This window comes from Cynoglossus semilaevis, chromosome 14, assembly GCF_000523025.1.
Source record: "Cynoglossus semilaevis isolate Cse_v1.0 chromosome 14, Cse_v1.0, whole genome shotgun sequence".
NCBI lineage: Eukaryota > Metazoa > Chordata > Actinopteri > Pleuronectiformes > Cynoglossidae > Cynoglossus > Cynoglossus semilaevis.
The window spans coordinates 13,857,372-13,877,599 of record NC_024320.1 but is presented as its reverse complement, the minus strand read 5'-3'; the positions used below and the strand labels follow the sequence as shown (position 1 = coordinate 13,877,599).

Here is a 20,228-nt window from a genome sequence, read left to right as displayed (position 1 = left end):
GGGCTGAACCACAGCCCTTTTTGATCCCTCTTAGAAACTACTGAATCAGTGACAAAGAACTCTGGTCTTTTACCAAAATCCATGTCAAAGGGTCAAACTGCCTGTAATCATTTTACTGCATTACAACTGGCTCACACAGCAGCCAGTCAATAATGGCAAACCGTGTGTAAGTGGCTTCCAGCCTGGTGACAAAAGTCCCAGTTGCTTTGTGGAAAACACAAAAGCAGCTTTAGGATTTAATTAAAAGCCGCCCCCGATGAACAATAACCCAGGAACACTCATATGTGCACAGGGTGTGGTGTGGTGGAGCTGTAGGTTGGAGGTGGGGGCACAGTGGTAACACCTGAGGGTGATTGGCCCGGTGTCACATGAACATCTCTCAGGAACAGGCAGTGTTGAAGATGAGAGGAGAAATTCTGGGCTTTGACGTTTACAGCATTCGTCATCGTGGACCTATGACTCACAGGTGGGAGCTCAGGTGAAAGATATGCGATACTTGGAAGCAAAGGGCAGTGGCTGGATGACAAATGTGATTGGATCGCAAATAAAGACTTTGGCTCAATAATAGATCAATGCGTTTCATACAGCATGAGTAATGCATGTGTGGGGGGAGTTGGCCAGACTTGGCTGTAGGACAAAGACAACAGTAGAGGAGGGGCCGAAGTGCAGTGTGCTTCATGCTGAGTGTCCTAGCATCAATTAGATATATAAAAAAGAAGAAGAAAAAAATATATATTATATTTTGCTTTTATCTCTTCAATGGGATGAGAAGTAGTTGCCGCTCTAATTCAGATGCTGCAGTAATTCTTTCTGCAAATAGATGATGATTTGTTGTCATAGCAGCAGATCCTGTATCACCGAGGCTTCAGGGGTTTTCACTCTCATCTCAAAAATTGCAGTCGTGTAAAGCATCAGAAATCAATTTTATTAGCAGAGCCGTATCAGTGATTTGTTATATAACATGACTACACGTTTCCAGGGGCTTTTCTTTGCTTTATTAAAACTGTTCTTTTCTTCCAAATGTAAAGTATCATTGTGTGTTGCTCATGTCATGACTTCACCCTTTGCTGATTCTCTGATAGGCAACAAATGTGACTAAACAGAAGCCTTTTCCAAAGTGCTACAGTCACATGTTAAAAGCTTTTGCCTGAATGGCAGGTATGACGGTGAGAGCCAGCTGGTGAGGTCAAGTGTGGTGGTCACTTTCATTCAGTTTTTTTTTTCTTTATTCTTGTTTTAATGCACCTACCTTTAAAAAAAAAAAGAAAACCACATGGAAAACATGTTGATGTTTCCTACATTTTATGTTACATCTGATGCTGTCCAGAGAAAAGGTAAAAATGGACCCTTGTGTCCTTTTCTGTCACATCCTTCCTCTTTGCTCTGCAGACCTACTAGCACGCTTTACTGCTGCATATGGGGTTGAAGTGTGTTGCCCCCTAGAGGACGGAGATCAAATCAGACACCTGCCATGTTCCACGTCCCCCTGCCGGGATTTTGCATCTGCTTGCTGTGCTTGTTCCTTTGCCTCTCTTGACACAGTCAAAATGTATAGGAAGAAGTGAATAAAAAAAAAAAGAAAACAGGAGAAGTCCAGGATATGATAGGTCAGGAATAATGTAAAGATCCAAACGTGTTTTTATATATATAAAAGTAAGAGAGAGAGAGCGAGAGAGAGAGAGAGAATATCAAATAGACATTGTCACAAATGTCAAATATCAGATTTACATAGTGGTACAACATATTCTGCAAAAGAAAAAGTTTTAAATCTCATATTTACCTTAGATTAAATCCTAATTCTAAATACAACTCTCTTACAATTAAATCCAAATTTTTCCTTTTATGGTTATATTTTTTCACAATATTTAGTGCTTAAAAACACAAGTGTTCTGTGAATGAACTCTAACTCATCTTTTTTAACCACAATATTCCGTGGGTTTTTCTTTTACATTCGACAAACAACTGTTTATGTTATGCATTCTGTGAATAAGCCTTGGTTTGTCATTGAACCAAAATGTAACATTCATCACTCATGTTTGATAATAATAATACAAAAATACATTTAAAAAAATACTGTACGTTGTGTTTTCAAACCAGATTTTTCTTGTTTTAAACCATAGTTTTTTCAGGATTAAACTGCAGGGCAGTCACGGTGACAGACAGTCATCTGAGAATCAACAGGCTGCTGTATCTGCACAATGAGGACAGGTAGGACAACCACAGCAGAGTGATCACATATTCTACAAGCTCGGACTTGTATCGGTGATGGAACGCTGCCTGTGCAGCTCACACAGCAGTCTGGCTCATGTTTGAAAATAAAAATAAAAATGGACTGAGAGCTACAGAAGAAAAAAGGACTTGTTTTTGTCAAACGAAGGTTGAGCCAAAGTTGTTTACAGTTTCCTGCACTGCTGCTTGTTGAAAGGATATGTAGTCAGGTGGTTGAGAAGTTTCCATAAGTAAATATCAAACATTTAACAAGGAGGTTTTCTTTAATGACAGCCGTAGGAGCACACACACAGTGTAAATGTCAACCAGGTGAAACTGTCTTTCAATCATATGGTCCCAACCTAAGTTGACCCACCTCAACGCTAGTAATCTGTCAGTGTATGTGTGTCTGTGTGTCTGTGTGTGTGTGTCATCCACCAACAAGTTTGACCACAGATTATCTTAGAGCTGTAAAAGTACAGCAGCAGCCACAGGTAGGACCTAAGCCTGAAGGGATGTTTTCTTGGAAGGATTTAAAGGATAAAAACAGCAATGCAAACTTGGCCACACATGTTTGTGTCACTGCATAGTTTTACAGTTTTCTGGTAAAAGATTATTAAAGGCCCAGCATTGAATCCACGGCAATATACTAGTATATTGTACTAAAACACAAAATAAGTTGATTTACTACTGATTTGAATCTCATACTGATAGAAAACCAATGAAAAACATTTAGACAGGGCGGAGCTCAGCAAATTGATTTTATTGTTTTGATATGTGCCGTTATTACTTGCTGTTTATCGCTGATTTATTGCCTTATTGGTTTGTGTATTGTTTGCACAGCACCACAGTCACCAGAGGTTCTTATTAAACATGCCGTTGAAATAAGCTGTTATTGTGCCATGTTCATATCCTGGGTTAGGATTTGGATGAGATGCACATCACAGAGTGACCTGTTTGTTTTCTTAATAATCCGTGTACCGTGTGTCGGACACATCTTATTGGCCTCTTGTATAATGGTAACATTTCTATTAGCGATGTAGTTAACAGCGGGTGACATTTATGAGCAGTGTCACGATCTCTAAGGACAAACAGTTTAAAGCCTGTTAATACCATTTTCTTTTCTTTTTTTTTATCATGCGCAATTGTAAAAGGAACACAGATATCCAAAGAGTGTTTTACATGAAAAGGACTGGGGGTAAATATAATAAAAAATGTAGAGGTTGAAAATACAACCAGTAGATGAAGCACAGCTTGTGTCCTTGTTATTTGAGGATCACAGAAAAGATATTAAAGACATGAGGGACTAAAATGAAGCAGTGGTTGAAACCCCTCCTCTGACTGATGCTCTTTCTGCTCTCTATCTTTGACCCACAGCCACGAAACAACAGGGTATGGTTAATTGGAGCATGTGGATGTGACTGTAAATGGATGTTTGTCCTTATATGTGGCCCTGCACTATGAGAGACGTAGACTCGCTCAGTGACTGTGGGAATTGACTCCAGCTTCCACCCTGTGACCCTGAGAAGAACAAGCAACTGAATGACAAAAAGGGAAAACACTAAATTTTCCATTTTCCAATATCAACCGATACGATATATGCAAAAAGACTCTGATTAATTTCTAACAAGAGCTCCATCTTGGACCTATTCTTTTATTTTCTTCCCCTACCTCTGAGTTGAGTCCCTGCTGCAAAGCCTGTGTCACCTTAGGTTGCACATGGATGCAGAAAATGATTTCTGGGTTTATTTTTGAGGAGACTGCAGATCAGCAAATGTTCCAAGGAGTCATGGATCTCATTGCACGGCTCCGTTTTTATTCCTTCCGTTTGTACTAGGCTGCTTCCATGGCAATGGTGATGCATGTTGACATCACAGGAACTAAAAGTAGACATGGCAAGAAAAGGGCTCTTAAATGCTGCCATCTGACTCAAATAGAGCCAAGGAGATTCAGTTTTAACAACAACAACAAAAGAAAGAAATAACCAAAAAATCAAATGTTTTCTTTTAGGAAAAGCTTCATTTAAGGCTTATTTTCTAGTTTTTTTTCCGATTATCTCTACAATTACAACAATTACTAATTCTCTCCTCTGCTTTCCTCTCCTCTCAAACTGATTTGGAAAATATTATTGTGTTGACAAGAACGCCGCCATGTCCCTTTCAATATCTTAAGTCAACATGGAGGTAATATCTTATCTATTATTAATTCAGCCCAGGGAGGACCTGCCTTTCACGTTTACTGTAATTTAAAAGAGGAAATGTGTGCTTGAAAACAATGCCAACATAATGTTTATGATGGGACTCAATTAACGACATGCCACACTGTAGGAGTTACATAAACATCAAAGGCTGCAGCAGGAAAAATATGCGAATCACAGGTGTAAATATTCACAGCACAATCCAAATCAGCCCAGTCACAAAATGGAGAGAATTACTTTTGCTGAGAACAACTATGAACCGTAGTCAGAGAAAATACTATACTAATAATAATACTAATACCAGGCCAGGGGCATCCACATTTTTTTGGATTGGGAGCTACTTTTGAACACAAGGCCAAAGTGATCTGTCTACATTGATAATAATAATTATTTTGAGGTATTTTTATTAAATTGCTGTCTGGCACAATATGATTGAATGCTTATATATTACTGTAGTCCTAGATATTTTATATAAAAATAGAATGACATCAATACTTTTCATTTCAATTTTTTTAAATAAATTTTATCATCACAATTTATGTAATGCACCCTTGAAATAGGCAATCATTGTTTCAAAATAAAATGTTGGATTAACTATAGATTCAAATGTTTGATTATTATTTTTATTTCAGACTCTTGTAATTTCTTATAAAGCATTCTATGCACAGTAAATATTTGTTTCTGATCACAAACAACAAAAAATTGTACTTTATGATCATTCAACAGATCCAAAAAAGGTAACATTAAATAACAGCACTTGTCTAAAAGTAATTCTGCCAGAATGTGGTAGTACATAGTCCAAGTACACAGAACACCAAATGTTGGTTGAAGAAAGATTATGCAAGAAGATTTTTAGGAAAAAATTCAGAAAATATTAGGAAGACACTGGCTTCAGATCCTGTGGTACTTTTACATTGGGACCAAAGAACAAAGTCTAGGATCATGGTCCAAATGCATGGAGTCTTGGGAAAAGCAAATTAAGACTCACACTGCGACAAATCAACTTGGCAGACCAGGGAAATCCCAGTAAGAAGAATGTGTTCCTGACCCTTTGAAAACAGGTTGCACAAAGCTGTCGGCAGATAAAACCAGGGCTTAGACTAAAATACACTGGTAAATAATATACTCTAAATTCAAAGGTGAATTATATTGGTTTGTTTCAACCCACTGGCTTTAAAGTGGCCATTACCACAACTAATCCAGTAGCAGACCTCTGTGGTCAGAGGTCAAGTCGAGCAGTAGCCCAGCAGGAACAAGAAACAGTTCATTGTCACAAGTTGAGGACAGCACAAGACTGCAGAAAAAAGGGGGCTTATTCTGCCGAATATTATTTTAAACTTATATTTCTCTCATATCATTACTCAAAGAATAATGTATAGTTGATTGTATTCTGGTATTAATTTCAGACACTAGATACACAAGAACTAAAGCACTTATTTTTCTTCTTGAAATACAGCTGAGGAAAAACATGCCCTCTCAACAGTACAGCTACCAACCTAAAATAGCATTATCCCTAGATTTCCTGTAGGGCTGTAAACGTCCCTTATATGGAAATATGCACCATTCAGTAACCCAACAACATTAATAAAAAAAGACTCTACACCAACAATACATTTTAAAATATGCTAAGTGCATTTATCCAATGCCACAATGCGGTTTTACATTGGAATTTATTGCCATCAAAGGGCAGTCTTCTCTTGACAAATTAACTTCCATCAATCCATTAAGATGCATTGGTAACACCAGCGAGTTTCTGAATGTTTATTATAAAGCGTAGATGTTAAATGTACATTTTAAATCCACATGCGGGATTCCCGTAGTTTTGATTTGTGCACATTATACATTATTTTGAAAGAGAGGAAAAGAGGTTTTCCTTTTTTGCTTTATAGACTTTTATTCTGAAAGGCAATGACGGAACTCCTGTGGTATGTATTCTCCTTGCTTAGACACTCTCGTCCCTTCGCCTTCCACCTCTACAGCATGCAAATGAAAACAGCGACTCCAACACACTGCGCACTAGTCAAGTACGGAGTGTGCGGCGCGGAGCAGCGCTTCACAGGAAGACGGTGTGAGCGCTTTTGGCTTTTTAAAATGGACTTTATTTAACTGCTAAAAAATTAATACAGAAGAGAGCTCATCTGTATCCCCACAGTACTCTCCGAATCTTACAACTATATCCTAATTAAGCTTATATTTGGGAATAGGACGGCGCTCATCAGCCCAAGACCGTGAGCTCCGTGCGCAACGGAATAATTAACAGCCGGTGCCAAGAGTCCGAGACCAGGAGAGGACAAACCAGAACTGACAAAGACAGAACTTTCCCTGCGGTGTGTCATCTGGGTTTTTTCTCTTTTCTTTTAATGGACTAGAACCAAGGTGTTTCGGACCCTGACTCCCTCCAATAACGTCTTTTAATGGACTACAATTTGGAATAACCATCTGTTTTCCGTCGGGTTTAGTCGGTAAGTCCCACATTACTGCCCTCATAACGATTGTATCTATAAATTCATATCTTTAAGTACTTTATTAAAGACACCATGGACGCGTTTCCCGTTGCTGTTGTGGTGATTGTAAAAACTCCATGTGTCCATTAGAGCAGGTTTTAACATGCTGAACTATGTTCTTTCCTTCATATTTTCAAAGTTAAAAATGTGTTTGGTCCTCTCAGATGGACGCACTTGTCAGACTGTCATGGTGCAGGAACATGTTGAAGTCCTCTGCCTGGACTTGACAGAGAAGGACCAGTGAGTTTCCCCCTGTTTTTTCCTGAGGGGGCTCCATTACCTCGGGCACACCTGGCTGCTTTCCACACGCATGCAGTTGTACTGTATCTCCCAGCTCTGTGCGGGCGTATGGTAATCAGTTTGACTGTTCCTACACAGTGCATTTTATTAGAGAGCATTAATATAGAATTTTCTTTTTTGCAAGTCGAGGACAGAGGGGAGTGTGGATTGCATAACAGTGGCTGAATCCTAATTTGTGCATGAATGCATGGGCCGTTGGAGCCAAGTGTGCCCAGAGAGACGAAGGATAAATTATTGATTGGATTTTGTAGAGAAATCTATTAAATTTGTTAAAAGCTATTGAAGAAGGGTCTTTAACACCGCTTTGCCGTTCATTATTTAGCAAATTCTTATTGCCATGTATTTAAAAAGAGCCATAAAAATAAGTGGGATAAAATTCTAACATTTAGTTTTCTTACTATGGCAGATTGTATTTTGTTTGTTTGTTTTTTTAACTGGTGTGGTCACAGATCTGTGAGTAGAAAGTACATTTTCTACCCACAAATCCTTGGTTCCAGTCCAGCTCTGTGCCCCAGAGAAAGAGCTTTAACCCCAGAGTTGTCCATCATTTCTCAGCCACCCTGTTTCAAGTCACATTGTGCCAATCCCTGGTGCTAAAGTCTGAATGGGGATGGTTGCAACAAAAAGTACATTTGTCATAAATTGTGTCAATATTGATTAATTCTCTCCATTGAAATAATATTTATAAAAGTATAAAAACAGTATAAATATATATTTATATATTATTTACAAATAGAATCAAATGAAGCTTCTCAATTGTGGCTATATTTTAGTTTTGTTGCCACAAAAAATACAATGTCACATATATTTGGTTAAATAATGTCATTATAAAAATACCATTTGGATTTGAAACGTATTTGCATTGGTGTCTAAATACAACAGTGCCTCCATGGTTCCTTACAGGTGACCCAAAGCAGCGTTGCACACGAAAAACAGTGCCTGATCAAATGAAGGATTGCCTGTGTTGCGAACACAAGGTATGCTGAACATTAAAAGTGCTGAGGGTTTTTTTAAACACTCAGTAGAATGTACAATTGAGGCATACCTACAATGAGGACCGCCAAGGAAGGGAAAAGCCTATTTGCAAATGGCACAAGGTTGTGATGTTTAAAACCGAGGAACACAAGTAACTTGAACAATTACAGGAGTGACCTTGAAGGGACAGCAGCAGACAGCAAACATTGTTGTCTCCTTCGTCTTCATCTTATTAACAGACGGTGGCAATTTAATGCCCTAACAGCAGTTAGTGTCCAGGTGTACTGCAAGGCTGTTTTAGAGTGATTGCCACGTTGATACAAACTGTGGCAGCCATGACATAAATGTGGTACAGAGGAAGTAGAAATATATATGTATGTTTACCACAAATGCTTTAAATACTTTTGACGTTTGTTCCAGTTTTTTTTCAGTGTCAGTATCAGTTTTAAATACCAGTGCAGTGACAGTTACATCTTTATGAACTCGTATGGATATGAATGGATGTTGTGTGTTGAACAGATGTGAAATGATCCATGCAAGTTGAGTGCACTATCATCAAAAAGTTGCGATAAAACTTTATGAAAGTACCATTCTTGAGAATGAAAAATAGCAGCCTGTGGTCATAGCAGAGTGACTCCACTTGGCCAAGACAGAGTAGAGGAAGGCATTGCTGGCCCACAGAATATTGAATCAGTGAAAAAAAAAAAAACAGACTTAGGGAAGATGATGAATAAGGGGCAAGAGAGTTGAACTATCTCTAGCCTCCAGAGTGGGTGGATGTCATAATTATCATTTGTCCTGGACCACTGCGGAGTGCTGCACATATCTCTGCAGATATGTGGGTGTACTGGTGGGGATGTTGACACTGTAGGGCAGGCCACATCACTTCCCATCCAGAGAGAGAAAGAAAGGGGGGAAAAGGACAAGTCTGTCTGTAATTGGTGCCTGGGAACACCGCAGGACGCAGGGAGAAGCTGATAAATGGTCTGAATGTGAAGGCTTTGAGACAATGCTGGGGCTGCACGTATAAGGACAGAATCACAAATATTCATACCTGCATGCTAAAGCATCAGAACTCCGATCTGCTCTCCCGTCTCGGGATGAATTGGAACAACCCCTGACTGCACACGAGCCTCACCCCCTCACATTTCCATCATCGTCTCCCTCTAATTTTGTTTTACAGCCCCTAAGCACAATCAGACTGACTTTAAGTATTAATGGAAGCTGCCGCTGTAGCTCACTGACCTCCGAAAATCCACAGGGAGAGTGAGTACAAAAGAACTCTCTCTAGCGGTTGTTGAGATTTGTGCCCTGTCTTCGCAGCATGTTGGTGTAAATTGCAGTAAATTAGAAGATAAGACTTGACACTGCCTGTAAAATGTTGCCTACCTGTCTGCACTTTGTGCTGCAATGCCGTTGTACTGGAGTGTGTGTGTGTGTGTGTTTGTGTAAATAGCCCATCACAGAAAGCTCCCCTCTGTCAGGAGACATATAGGAGGCAGTAGCTTTAGGTCAGTGGATCTTATTGGAGTCCCGCCAGACTCACGGGAACAAGAACTGGAGAAATTTGAAACTTCACCTTGAATGTATAGTGCACTTAAACATTTCCAGCATACAAAGTAATGATACTTCTAAAGTTATGTGTCTTACATTATACAACACATTTCCTATTCTGTAGATGAAAGGTGACGGGCTTACTTTTATTAAAAAACTAAATTCGTTGAGCAGATTCAGGCTAAGAGAAACCCCCCTCTGCCATTGTTAGAAATGCAACCCTACCTTCTGTTGCATTGACGCTGCATGTGATATGCTCACATTGCTTTTGCCAGACCTATTGGACTTCATATCACGCTGTGCTGTCTGTAATAATGTATTTCAATCTGGAGTTTCTGTTGTGACTGTAAGCTTAATGCGGTGCCCAGAGGTATACCTTCCACACACACACAAAAAAAACAAATAACAAAAAACAATCAGAGAATTAAATGCGCTATTGCTTCTTCATTTTGGAGCTTGATTATACTGTGAAACAGGTTCAAACAGGAGCTTTGAAAAATGCCGTCAAGCCTCTTTAACTGCGTGATGTGGCATTCCTTGGTAATTGGTCTTGAAAGGTCTGGTGCAGGTGGGCAGTGCAGGTCAGCTCAAGTCTGCAGTTGTTAGTTACCAGGCAGTCAATTAACTCAAAGTCAGTACCTGAGTGAGAGAGAGAGAGAAAAAAAAAGAAACTGTCAAAACTGCAAAGGCAGATAAACAAGAAAATGTTCCCTGTACTACATTTGCATTTTGGTCTTCCATTGTTTGTTGTCATGGAAATCTATTTTTTTATTCTATTTTCGTTACAGCCTACAGTGTTATTATTAAGGATGTAAGATGTTTGTGAGCAACATGCAAACAGTACTTTCAATAACATTATATACTGTATATACTGTATATATATTTCACAATGAGTGATGTTTGTCATAAACAGAATGTGGCTTCTTTACATGGAACTTTGTCTATGCATAACACTCATTTGTTCTCAAAGTTTGGTCATTCCCACTTTGAACAAGTGAGGACTTTCACGCTCCCCACCTGCCTTTGTCGCCCCAACAAGAATCTTGACAAATGACATTTCAGATATATAAAACTAATGCCTGGAAATGTCATATATTCTAATGAATCAAAATCAATAACATCAATTAACACAAACACATTTTCTAGTCACACAAAATAGAAAATAAAAGTGTAGTTTTGACATCATCACTTGAATCTTGACAATTTTCCTCCTGTTTGTCGCACCCAAGCTGTCACGTCTCCGTTCGCTAAGAGTGGTGGTTAAGAAACACTGTATTAAGGAAACTTTTTTTTTTAAGAGAGCACATTCTTTTAGTGTTTTTCCGAATGTCTCTCTGTGGATAAAAAAATTGTGATCAGCAGGTGCAGCTGTAAAAATTGTTTAGTTTGACATTTAAACACCACTTTGTTAAAAGTGTCCCTACATCTAAATTATTGAGATTTCACAGCTAAGATAAAGAAGTTCAGCCTTTACTTCACAAACACAAAGTTACTGCTCTGTGGTATTTCTCAGTTTTTCTTTTTGGTCATGTTTTCCTCCACCTCCTTCCTAAAAAGTCTGAGTGCAACTTATTCTTAAGAGCATCAAAAACCACTGTGATCGGTATCGACAAAGCTGTGACTTTTTAAAAATATTTTCCAAAATAATTGTTCTTCTTTCAAACTTTAAGGCTTTTTCCAAATTATTTTTTGTTGATCACACATTAGCTATGCAGATAAAGCACAAACTTTTAAAAACATTTTTGATTCACTTGATCAGGTAAGCTTATTAGCTTTTACGCTACACCCACTGAACTCAGATCATATGTGTGCATTAAACCTGTTTAGGACTAGTCATAAAACACGGTGTAGATTTGGGTACATGTGTGTTCTTGCTATTCTGGTTCACAGAATAGCTGAGGTGCCCAACTGAGGTGCTACGATTTTTTTTCAGTGTTTTTGCCACAAACCCTTAGAGCAACCTTGGACAACTACTACTTACTTTTGTTTGGATAATGCTGGAAAATTACAATGTGAAATTATTCTTTGCGCATTATGAAGAGTCATTAAAGTGCCACTAACTCTATCAACAGGAGTTGACTTGAGAGCTCCTCTTTTCTTCCCTTCAGTCAAGTATAAATATAGAAGATCTTGATTTAGTTTGAGGAACAAAATGAATGTAATTATGATTGTGATATGCAGGGAAGTCATATTGAAAACTGCCTTAAGGTCAGCAGTTTGCTTCCTGTTTGGATTGATGGTTTGCTGTATGAAGATGACATGTACTAGGTTTGGATTTTCATCAAGTGTTTTTTTCGTTTCCTATAGGTTTATTGAAGACCCACAATAGGTATGAGATGTGAATATATATTGGTTTGCCATTGGATTGACAGGGCTGATTGAGACTGGCTCAATGTTTGATCCTGCATAAATAAATGAATTATAATTTCAGTGTATCAGCCCCATAAGCACATTTTCCCATTTTTATTGTGCTAGCAATTGTGCCAGATTCTCATTCAGCTCTGTCTGTATTGAACATTGTAAATAAATTATCTACAGTTTACCAGTGCTGCTGGATGAGTCACTCCAGAATACAACATGTCTGTTCATTATTTTCTCCAGGGACAATAATGTAGTTGGGAAATATATACATCTGTTCAGTGCAGGTGTTCGCCTTTTTTTTTTTGTTTTTTGTCCTCACCGATATCACCTTGGTGCCAGTGTACACTGGTGTGTGCCGTCTGCTCTTTTCTGGAGGACTAATTACTGCACATTAGTTAAACAGACCATTTGAAATGCAAGCCAGCTTAATCACGCTTTCCAGGGGAGCCGCTGCTGTCTCTCCTTCCCCTTCCTTCCTCCCTGCACACGTAGTCCTTCTGCTTCTATTATTAGTTCTATCAGGCATATGCTCTCTATCTATCTATCAGGAATGAAGGCCCACCGGCGAGGAACACTGAGGACACCATGTAGTACACGGCTGGGAAATTAAACCCACTCATGTCCAAGATGCATGCATCATATTTAGACCTGTAACTCTATGTAATGATATTAGACCCTATGCTGACATCCGTAAAGAGCCAATGAGGATGTTTTTCACAATACAACTAATACAACAGTCGGCAAGGCTTTATCATAGCCATCGAATTTCTTTGTTTGTGGCAAGGCTTTCATATCATAGCCATCGAATTTCTTTGTTTGACAGTTGGGTGTGCGTACTGCCAAATAAGCTTTTTTTTTTTTTTTTCTGCATGTGTTGCAGTTGGTATTAGGAACAGTAACTCCTTTTTAGGTCGAGACTGTGAGGTTGATTTAATAGCTGACAGTGGTCCAGTTGCTCCACTCGATGTCAGGGATGTTCCCTTGAAACACAAAGAGTATTCAGTCTCCTGGATTTCTCAAAGGGAAACGGATGAATAGAAGGAATGGGCCAATTAATGGAGTTGGTAAAGTATGCACCACTCTTTGCACTTTTCTTCTGACACCAAGGCGGTATACCATAAGCTGGAAACCTGCCACTGCAGTAAGAGCACATACGCTAAGCACCTATACTCAGCTATATTGTGGCATGCACTCACAGACTGCTTTTAATGAGTGTTAAGATAAATATTCAGGCTAAGAAATATTTATTTTCACATCAGGTTTGTGGCCTGTGTGTACATTCACATAGAGAGGTAAGGTTTTGTTTGTACAGTTTTTCACAAGTCATATGAGTGCTTGAAAACACAAGTACAAAGTAAGGGATTTTGTTCTTGATGGTGATGAGAGAATGTTCTGTCTGTTGTTGACTGCCACCAGGGATAACAAGACTTTTGTTCTTGCACATCAAGTTGCATCACGTTACAGCAAAAGTAATTAGGGGTCTCGCCTTATGGGCTATTTGTGGTTGCAGCATATTTCCTTTTACTTAACCCTGACAGTGACGAGTATAGAACATGACTCTGACCGACTCCGTGTTTTGATAAAAAGGATAGAAATGTATTAAACGGTCAAGAGCTCTGTGGACAAGCAAATAGTTTTAGGTCAGAGTGAGTGTTGTGGTGTGTTGTCACATATTGTATCCGTATCTATACGTATTGCCTGTGAACTATGACCACTGCAGAGGTGGATTAAAATGAACTGGTTGTTGAGTTGTTCTGTTGTTTGAGGCATGAAGCTGTGTTAAAAGTGAATGGTATACAAGGGTGGACAACCCAAGGGCCCTCTAATTCTTATAATTCTATACTGCAGTATTGCCATACTAACGTACGATCATGTGTATTAATGAAGGATCAGTGCGAAAGTGCTTGTTGAAGTTGCACAGAAGGAGCAGGAGTAGTGTCACCACTGTGACAGTTATCAGTGGGTATTTGACACATTGTAATTCTGTAGAGCACTTCACTGCACCGGAACACTACAGTGCATATCATCTCCGGTCCAAATAAGTGTGAACATCCTGATTTTTGTATAGCTCAGTGGCTCTGTACGAGTTCAATGCATATCATCTTTTCTTTTAACAGGCTTTTCTTTTCCACTTTGCTTTTGCTGACCTTTTTCCATATAAACTGGACGTTGGATGAACATTTCCAGGTGGGAAGAATAATGCATTATGATAACACTTGACAAAACCAGTAAAGTTAGTAAGGAGATGAATAATGAAAACTGAAGGAGAGACCAGTGAAAGTCAGGCTGTGGAAGAGCTCTCATGCTTTTCATAGTGTTTCATAAAAACTGATTGCCAGAAAAATGGATTGGCTCCTGTTCGGATTAAGAAAAAAAAAAGTGAATAAGTCTAATGCCTTTCCATATCTTCTTTTTCATCTGCTCACAGCAGTGTGTCATTGGGTGGTGTGCGATATTATCTTTTAATAGACTTTGTTTCATTTCATGTTGTCCTACGGGGCATCAGGGTCAGAGAGGAGGGTGCCATGGCGACCTCTGGACTCCTACGTTTAATTTGGATGCAGGTTAAAAAGAAGCAAAAACATGACATTATATTAACCTTATCTGTCTAGTAATTAACACAACAATCAACACCTGGTTCAATGTACAGAGGTATATAATTAATAATTGACTGTAATTAAACCATGTTCTAAGACAATGTCAGTAATATACATATATACACTAATAATACATTTAGTTAGTTAGTTAAAACAAGAAAACTAATTCTGTTATATTTTTCAAATATATAAATGATTTACAGCCAAATGAGTTACATATATTTACATTCTATTGAGTGAATAATTTATTTTCTTCTCCAAATGTATTCTTTTTTTCTTTATTATTCTTAGATTCTACAATATTCCCTGTGAAGTTGAAGCTTTTCTGTGATACACTGGGGTGAGGTAGTGTAACCTTGGCATAGATGACAAGTATGTTCCAGACTGTATTGAGTTTTTGATCAATATATTTCATTGCTGTCTACCTTACAATAACAGCTTCAGTAATTGATATTTCTGAGACGATTAAAGTTGTATCTGCCTTCCTTAATATAGGCTAAGTTTAATAATACTAACTACTACTTTGTTTAAGAAAAACTTTTTTTAAGGAAGATTGAGTGGATTCCTTTGATTTCTCAGCAGGGGCAGCTTTAAACACAATTTGAACACACCAGATGTGTTACTGTTGTTGAGTTTGCTAGTAGAACATTACAGCAAAATATGGGAAGGCATATATAATGTAAACATATCAAAATTGATGTACTTACTTCTTCTGATTTGTAATTTTCTTTTTTGTTTCCACATCTTGCAATTCACTTTTCCTGTTTGCTTTGCTGTGTCAGCTGCTGACGTGGATTGAATTGGTATACAGTGCCCCGAAATTTTAATTTTTTAATTTATTTATGTTTTGACTGGTCACTAGTGATCAGAGTATTCAGTGGTGTCGCTATATTGATACTCACATGACTTTCAATTTAGTATTGATTACGGTCATGAAGTATCAGTACTAATTCATGTAACTCATGTAAAACTAAGTGAAAATACAAGGACAAGGACAACTCACGAAAAAAGTCATGGGATTACTATTGTTTTTTTTTTAAATACATTTTTTCAACATACTTCTCCATTAGTTCTAGCTAATTATATTTGTTACCCAGAACAGCTTGTCAGAGTCATGGCACTATTCTTGTCATATCATTAATTACTGTAGAAAATTAATTTCTTGTTATCCATGATTGTGGAAAAGAAGACATCTCATGAATTCACCAGTCTCCTGAGAGTAAATGTGTCCTCCATCCACTGGGATTTTAGACAAATGATTGTATTTGATGTAAGTGTTGTGCTGAGGCCTCAGATCATTAAAATGACAAGCAAGAGATTTGCCCTTTTTTTTCAACGTATGCCTCAGATTGCAGTGTGTTTGCAATTTCTCATTCTCATTAGGCAACGACAGCAAACTGTGAAAAATGTAAATGTTTTGTTAACAATTATTTAGTGTTGTTATTAGTTTGAAATTAAGGACAGAGATAGTTTATGGTCTTGAGCAAAAAAGTTTACTTTAGTGATCACTTCTTGTCAAAAGCCAAAAGTATGTGTGAAAATATTTCAATGATTATATGTGAAATAATTTTATTTGGTTTTGTAGCTGCATCCTTCAAATGGCATGTGTTAACTTTTCCATTCAAATGACTAAGGGGCTGTCAGTACTGTTAGTACTCCTAACATTATGATTGTATGTACAGTTGTAACAGAACATGCTCAGTAAGTAAGACCTCAACAAACGGGTTAAGTATGTTTCATATTTATTTAATGTCTCTTCTATGCCACACCTACATTTTTGTCCTAAATGCATTTGATGCACAGGGACATGTCATTTTATGCTGCTTAGCTTCATCATATTTAACAGTAAACTACTACTACTACAGACGTGTTCATATTTTTAGACTGTTATTTCACTTTATTCCGTTGGAATGAGAATAGATGCCAGACATCTGGGTAAAAGGATTATTTGTATGTAAAGCCTGGATATTACTTAACATTGTGGCTTAATGTTCTTTTTTTCTCCCTCCCTTCCCCTTTTGTCCATGTTTATTTTGCAGATATCTCAGCCCCGAAATGGTGCCGTGTATCATTTTCATCGCCTTATTTGTCTCTGTGGCTCAATCCCAGGATAATCACCCCTTGCAGGCGTTATCCTCCATTAGCAAGTCCTGTGAATCCTTGTGCTCCTGTGAAAATAAAGATGGCATTCTTTATCTCAACTGTGAGCAGAGGAACATCAGCAAAATCTCACAAATCAAAGTCCCGTCAGGTGTGCCCTTCCATCTGAACCTTTACAAAAATGACTTGGTGGAGCTTGGTGCAGAGGAAATGGAAGGGCTTAAAAATGCTGTGTCGCTGCACATCGGAGGTAACAGCATCCAGGAGCTGGAACCGGGGGTCTTTAGCACCCTCAGTTCACTGAAGAAACTCCACATAAATAGCAATTTCCTTGTTACTTTGAAGGAGGACACTTTTCAAGGTCTGGTGAACTTGGAGTTTCTACAAGCTGATACAAATTTCATCAGGGTAATAGAACCAGGGGCCTTCAACAAACTGATTCGTCTCAAGGTCCTGATCTTAAATGACAATGCTATTGAGTTTTTACCCAATAACATTTTTCGGTTCGTACCCCTAACTCACCTGGACTTGAGAGGAAACAAACTCCAGACTCTGCCATACGTAGGGTTTTTAGAACATATTGGTAGGATTATGGAACTTCTGTTGGAGGACAATGACTGGGTCTGTGACTGTGATATATTACATTTAAAAATTTGGATGGAGAATATGAGAACCCAGTCAGCAATTGGTGATGTGGTCTGTAGCACACCGCATCAACTTAAAGGAATTACTCTGGCTAAAGTGAAACGGGATGTTCTGTGCCCTTCACATGCAGACATTAACCTGGAGGAGCCTTCCAAGTCTCTAGATATGGTTGTGACTCCTTCCACCAAAGTGTCTCAGATTCCTAAACTGATTGATGCCAAAGATGACGCCAAGTCCCCAACACCTTCTTATATCCCTGGAAGTCCTTGTGTAGATCTGTGCTCCTGTCACAATCACCCTGTGGCTGGGTTTCTGATGCATTGTCAGGACAGAGGAATTCAAAAGGTGTCAGATATCGGACTAGTCGAGCAGAGCCCTACTAAACTAGTTTTGACGGGAAATATGATTCAAAAACTCTCAAAGTATGACTTTGTCACATACGACAGGCTGGAACTGCTAAATTTGGCGAACAATAGAATTGATTATATCGATAATGAGACATTTCTTACCCTGAGCAGTTTGAAGAAGCTCTATCTGAATGGCAACAGGATTGAAAAACTTTTCTCCACAATGTTTGTGGGACTCCATAACCTTGACTACTTGTATCTGGAATACAACCTTATCAAAGATATTGCTCCAGGCACATTTAATCCCCTGCCGAATCTGAAGCTGTTGTCGTTGAACAACAATCTGCTCAGCTCTCTGCCAGCGCAAATATTCCGCAATGTGCCCCTCACCAAATTAAACCTGAGGAAAAATCTACTTATGCATCTGCCAGTGAGTAATGTGCTTGATCAACTTGATGCACTTGAGCAGATTTATTTAGAGGACAACCCATGGGACTGCAGCTGTGACCTGCTCAGCCTCAAACAATGGGTGGAGAAACTCAGTAAGGACACGGTGGTGGGCTCCATCCTATGTCACACCCCCAAGAATGTAGTGCAGGCCGACCTAAGAAGTCTGCGTCATGAGACACTGTGCCCAGGCTTGGGAACATACAACCCGGGAGAGGAGGAGAGTATGACAGCAACACTGGGGCCTGATGACAGCAACAAGAGCATCTTCAGCTCCCTCACAGAGGCTGTCCCTCTCTCTGTGCTCATCCTGAGCCTTCTTGTCTTCATCCTGACGATCATCTTTTGCTCAGCAGGGTTGGTGGTGTTTGTGGTGCATCGACGACGAAGGAGGGCCAAGAAAAAGTCGGCAGAGGAGCAGCCCAGAGAAAACAGCAACAGTAGCCCCATCCACCTGCACTACAGCATGTACGGGCAGAAAACTACCCACCACACCCTGACCCAAAGAACAGGGTCTGCCACTTTGTATGAAGACAGGTCACATAGCCCCATTGTTCAGATTTGCCGCAATCCTACCTACTGCTCCCAGCACAAGGAGCACAACACAGAGTTGGATTACAGCTTCAACGATCCCAGCTCCAAGCACCACGTTTGCAAGAGCATCATGGAGAAGGAGAACACATCCCCTCTCACGGGAAACACAAAGTATAAACCCATGCCTGGAGATTGCCTCACAGAGTTTGTCACTCTTGGGAATCCCAATTCCCTGTACAGGAACATTGTTGAGAGGGAGAAGCAAGTCGGAATAACGGAGTACCTCCGCAAAAACATGCCACAGCTTCATCCCGTGGTAGACATGCATGTTCCGGGGCACCAGGAGGAGTTGAAGCTAATGGAGACAATAATGTACTCCAGACCACGCAAAGTCATGCTTGAGCAAACAAAAAATGAATATTTTGAACTGAAGGCTAACCTGCACTCTGAGCCAGACTACTTAGAGGTTCTGGAGCACCAAACTGCATTTAACTGACTTTAAGTAGAAAAATATGAATATATACAGATCACACACTATATATACTACTATATATATATATAAATCTATATATATAGTAATAAACCAAGTGCCTTGTCCTGTTGTCCCTGTTATACTTTCCACCGTGTGAAAAGAGTATAATGGGCAAATCACATTAGGTTAAATGTAGCACAGAATGTAACAAGGTTTGTTCTTTTTGTTACCGTGCATTTTAAGAGCCATGTTATGTAGCTTGGTTAAAGGTGTCATTTTTTTCTGTTTTGGTTTGTTGTTTTCTTTTTTCTTTTTTCTTTTTTTTTTTTTTGTTTGTCTGTTTGTTTCTACTCAATGTATATTATAGAATCTACTGCAGTCTGTTGAACAGGTCTGGGTAAAAAGCCTCGTTGAACTCCACTCAATCAGCTTTTGAGGATTGATTAAAAAATTCCAAGGCATTAACCACAGCTCATCCATATACCACATTACCCCCTGCACTCACACAAATACCCACATCTGAGGATAAAGCTGATATATTTTTTCTCAGAGACATGAGTGAATTTTAGTCACTGTTTGACCCAGAATCACAGTTTTAATCAGTTCATCCCGACTGGCTATGACCTGATTAGACCCTCTGTCAACATAAGCCAGATGGAATGCTGTAATCAGAATGCTCATTGTGCCGTATCATCAGTAAAATGCCAACTGTACACTGGAAAACACAGATAAATGGTGGTTATTTTGCTCTTCTTCAACTCCAGTTGTTTTTTGTTTAAGGAACTCGTTAACTGAAGTCATGCGTCATTAATTTATTTTAATACAAAGTAGTGACTTTTGAAAAAAAGACCTTTCCCATTCTTTGTCTTCTGTTACTGATTAAATAAAGCACTTAAAGTACAGTATATAACACATCTGTGATCTTGTAAAAAACAAACCAATACATTGCACTAATCCAATGCCATAAGACGATGCATGACAATCAAT

The 20,228-nt window shown here is 38.9% G+C and overlaps 1 protein-coding gene across 2 annotated transcripts; it reads left to right on the top strand.

Annotated features, from left to right (window-relative positions):
* The first annotated feature begins 6,204 nt into the window (after positions 1–6,204).
* Positions 6,205–20,222, top strand: slitrk6 (SLIT and NTRK-like family, member 6). 2 transcript variants are annotated; one of them, XM_008325260.3, is made up of 3 exons: positions 6,205–6,867; positions 7,074–7,149; positions 16,736–20,222. In XM_008325260.3, exons 2-3 carry the CDS (start codon positions 7,097–7,099, stop codon positions 19,263–19,265), a joined length of 2,583 nt encoding a protein of 860 aa, XP_008323482.1. In that variant the 5' UTR covers positions 6,205–6,867; positions 7,074–7,096; the 3' UTR covers positions 19,266–20,222. The 2 variants fall into 2 exon arrangements, with proteins under 2 accessions (XP_008323482.1, XP_008323483.1); XM_008325261.3 differs by lacking the exon at positions 7,074–7,149.
* Positions 20,223–20,228: the final 6 nt, after the last annotated feature.

Excerpts from the sequence above, each read along its gene's own strand:
- slitrk6 (XM_008325260.3), top strand. The coding sequence starts at position 7,097 with ATGGTGCAGGAACATGTTGAAGTCCTCTGCCTGGACTTGACAGAGAAG. Across the intron at positions 7,150-16,735 it reads GACTTGACAGAGAAGGACCA|ATATCTCAGCCCCGAAATGG; the intron begins GTGAGTTTCCCC and ends TTTATTTTGCAG.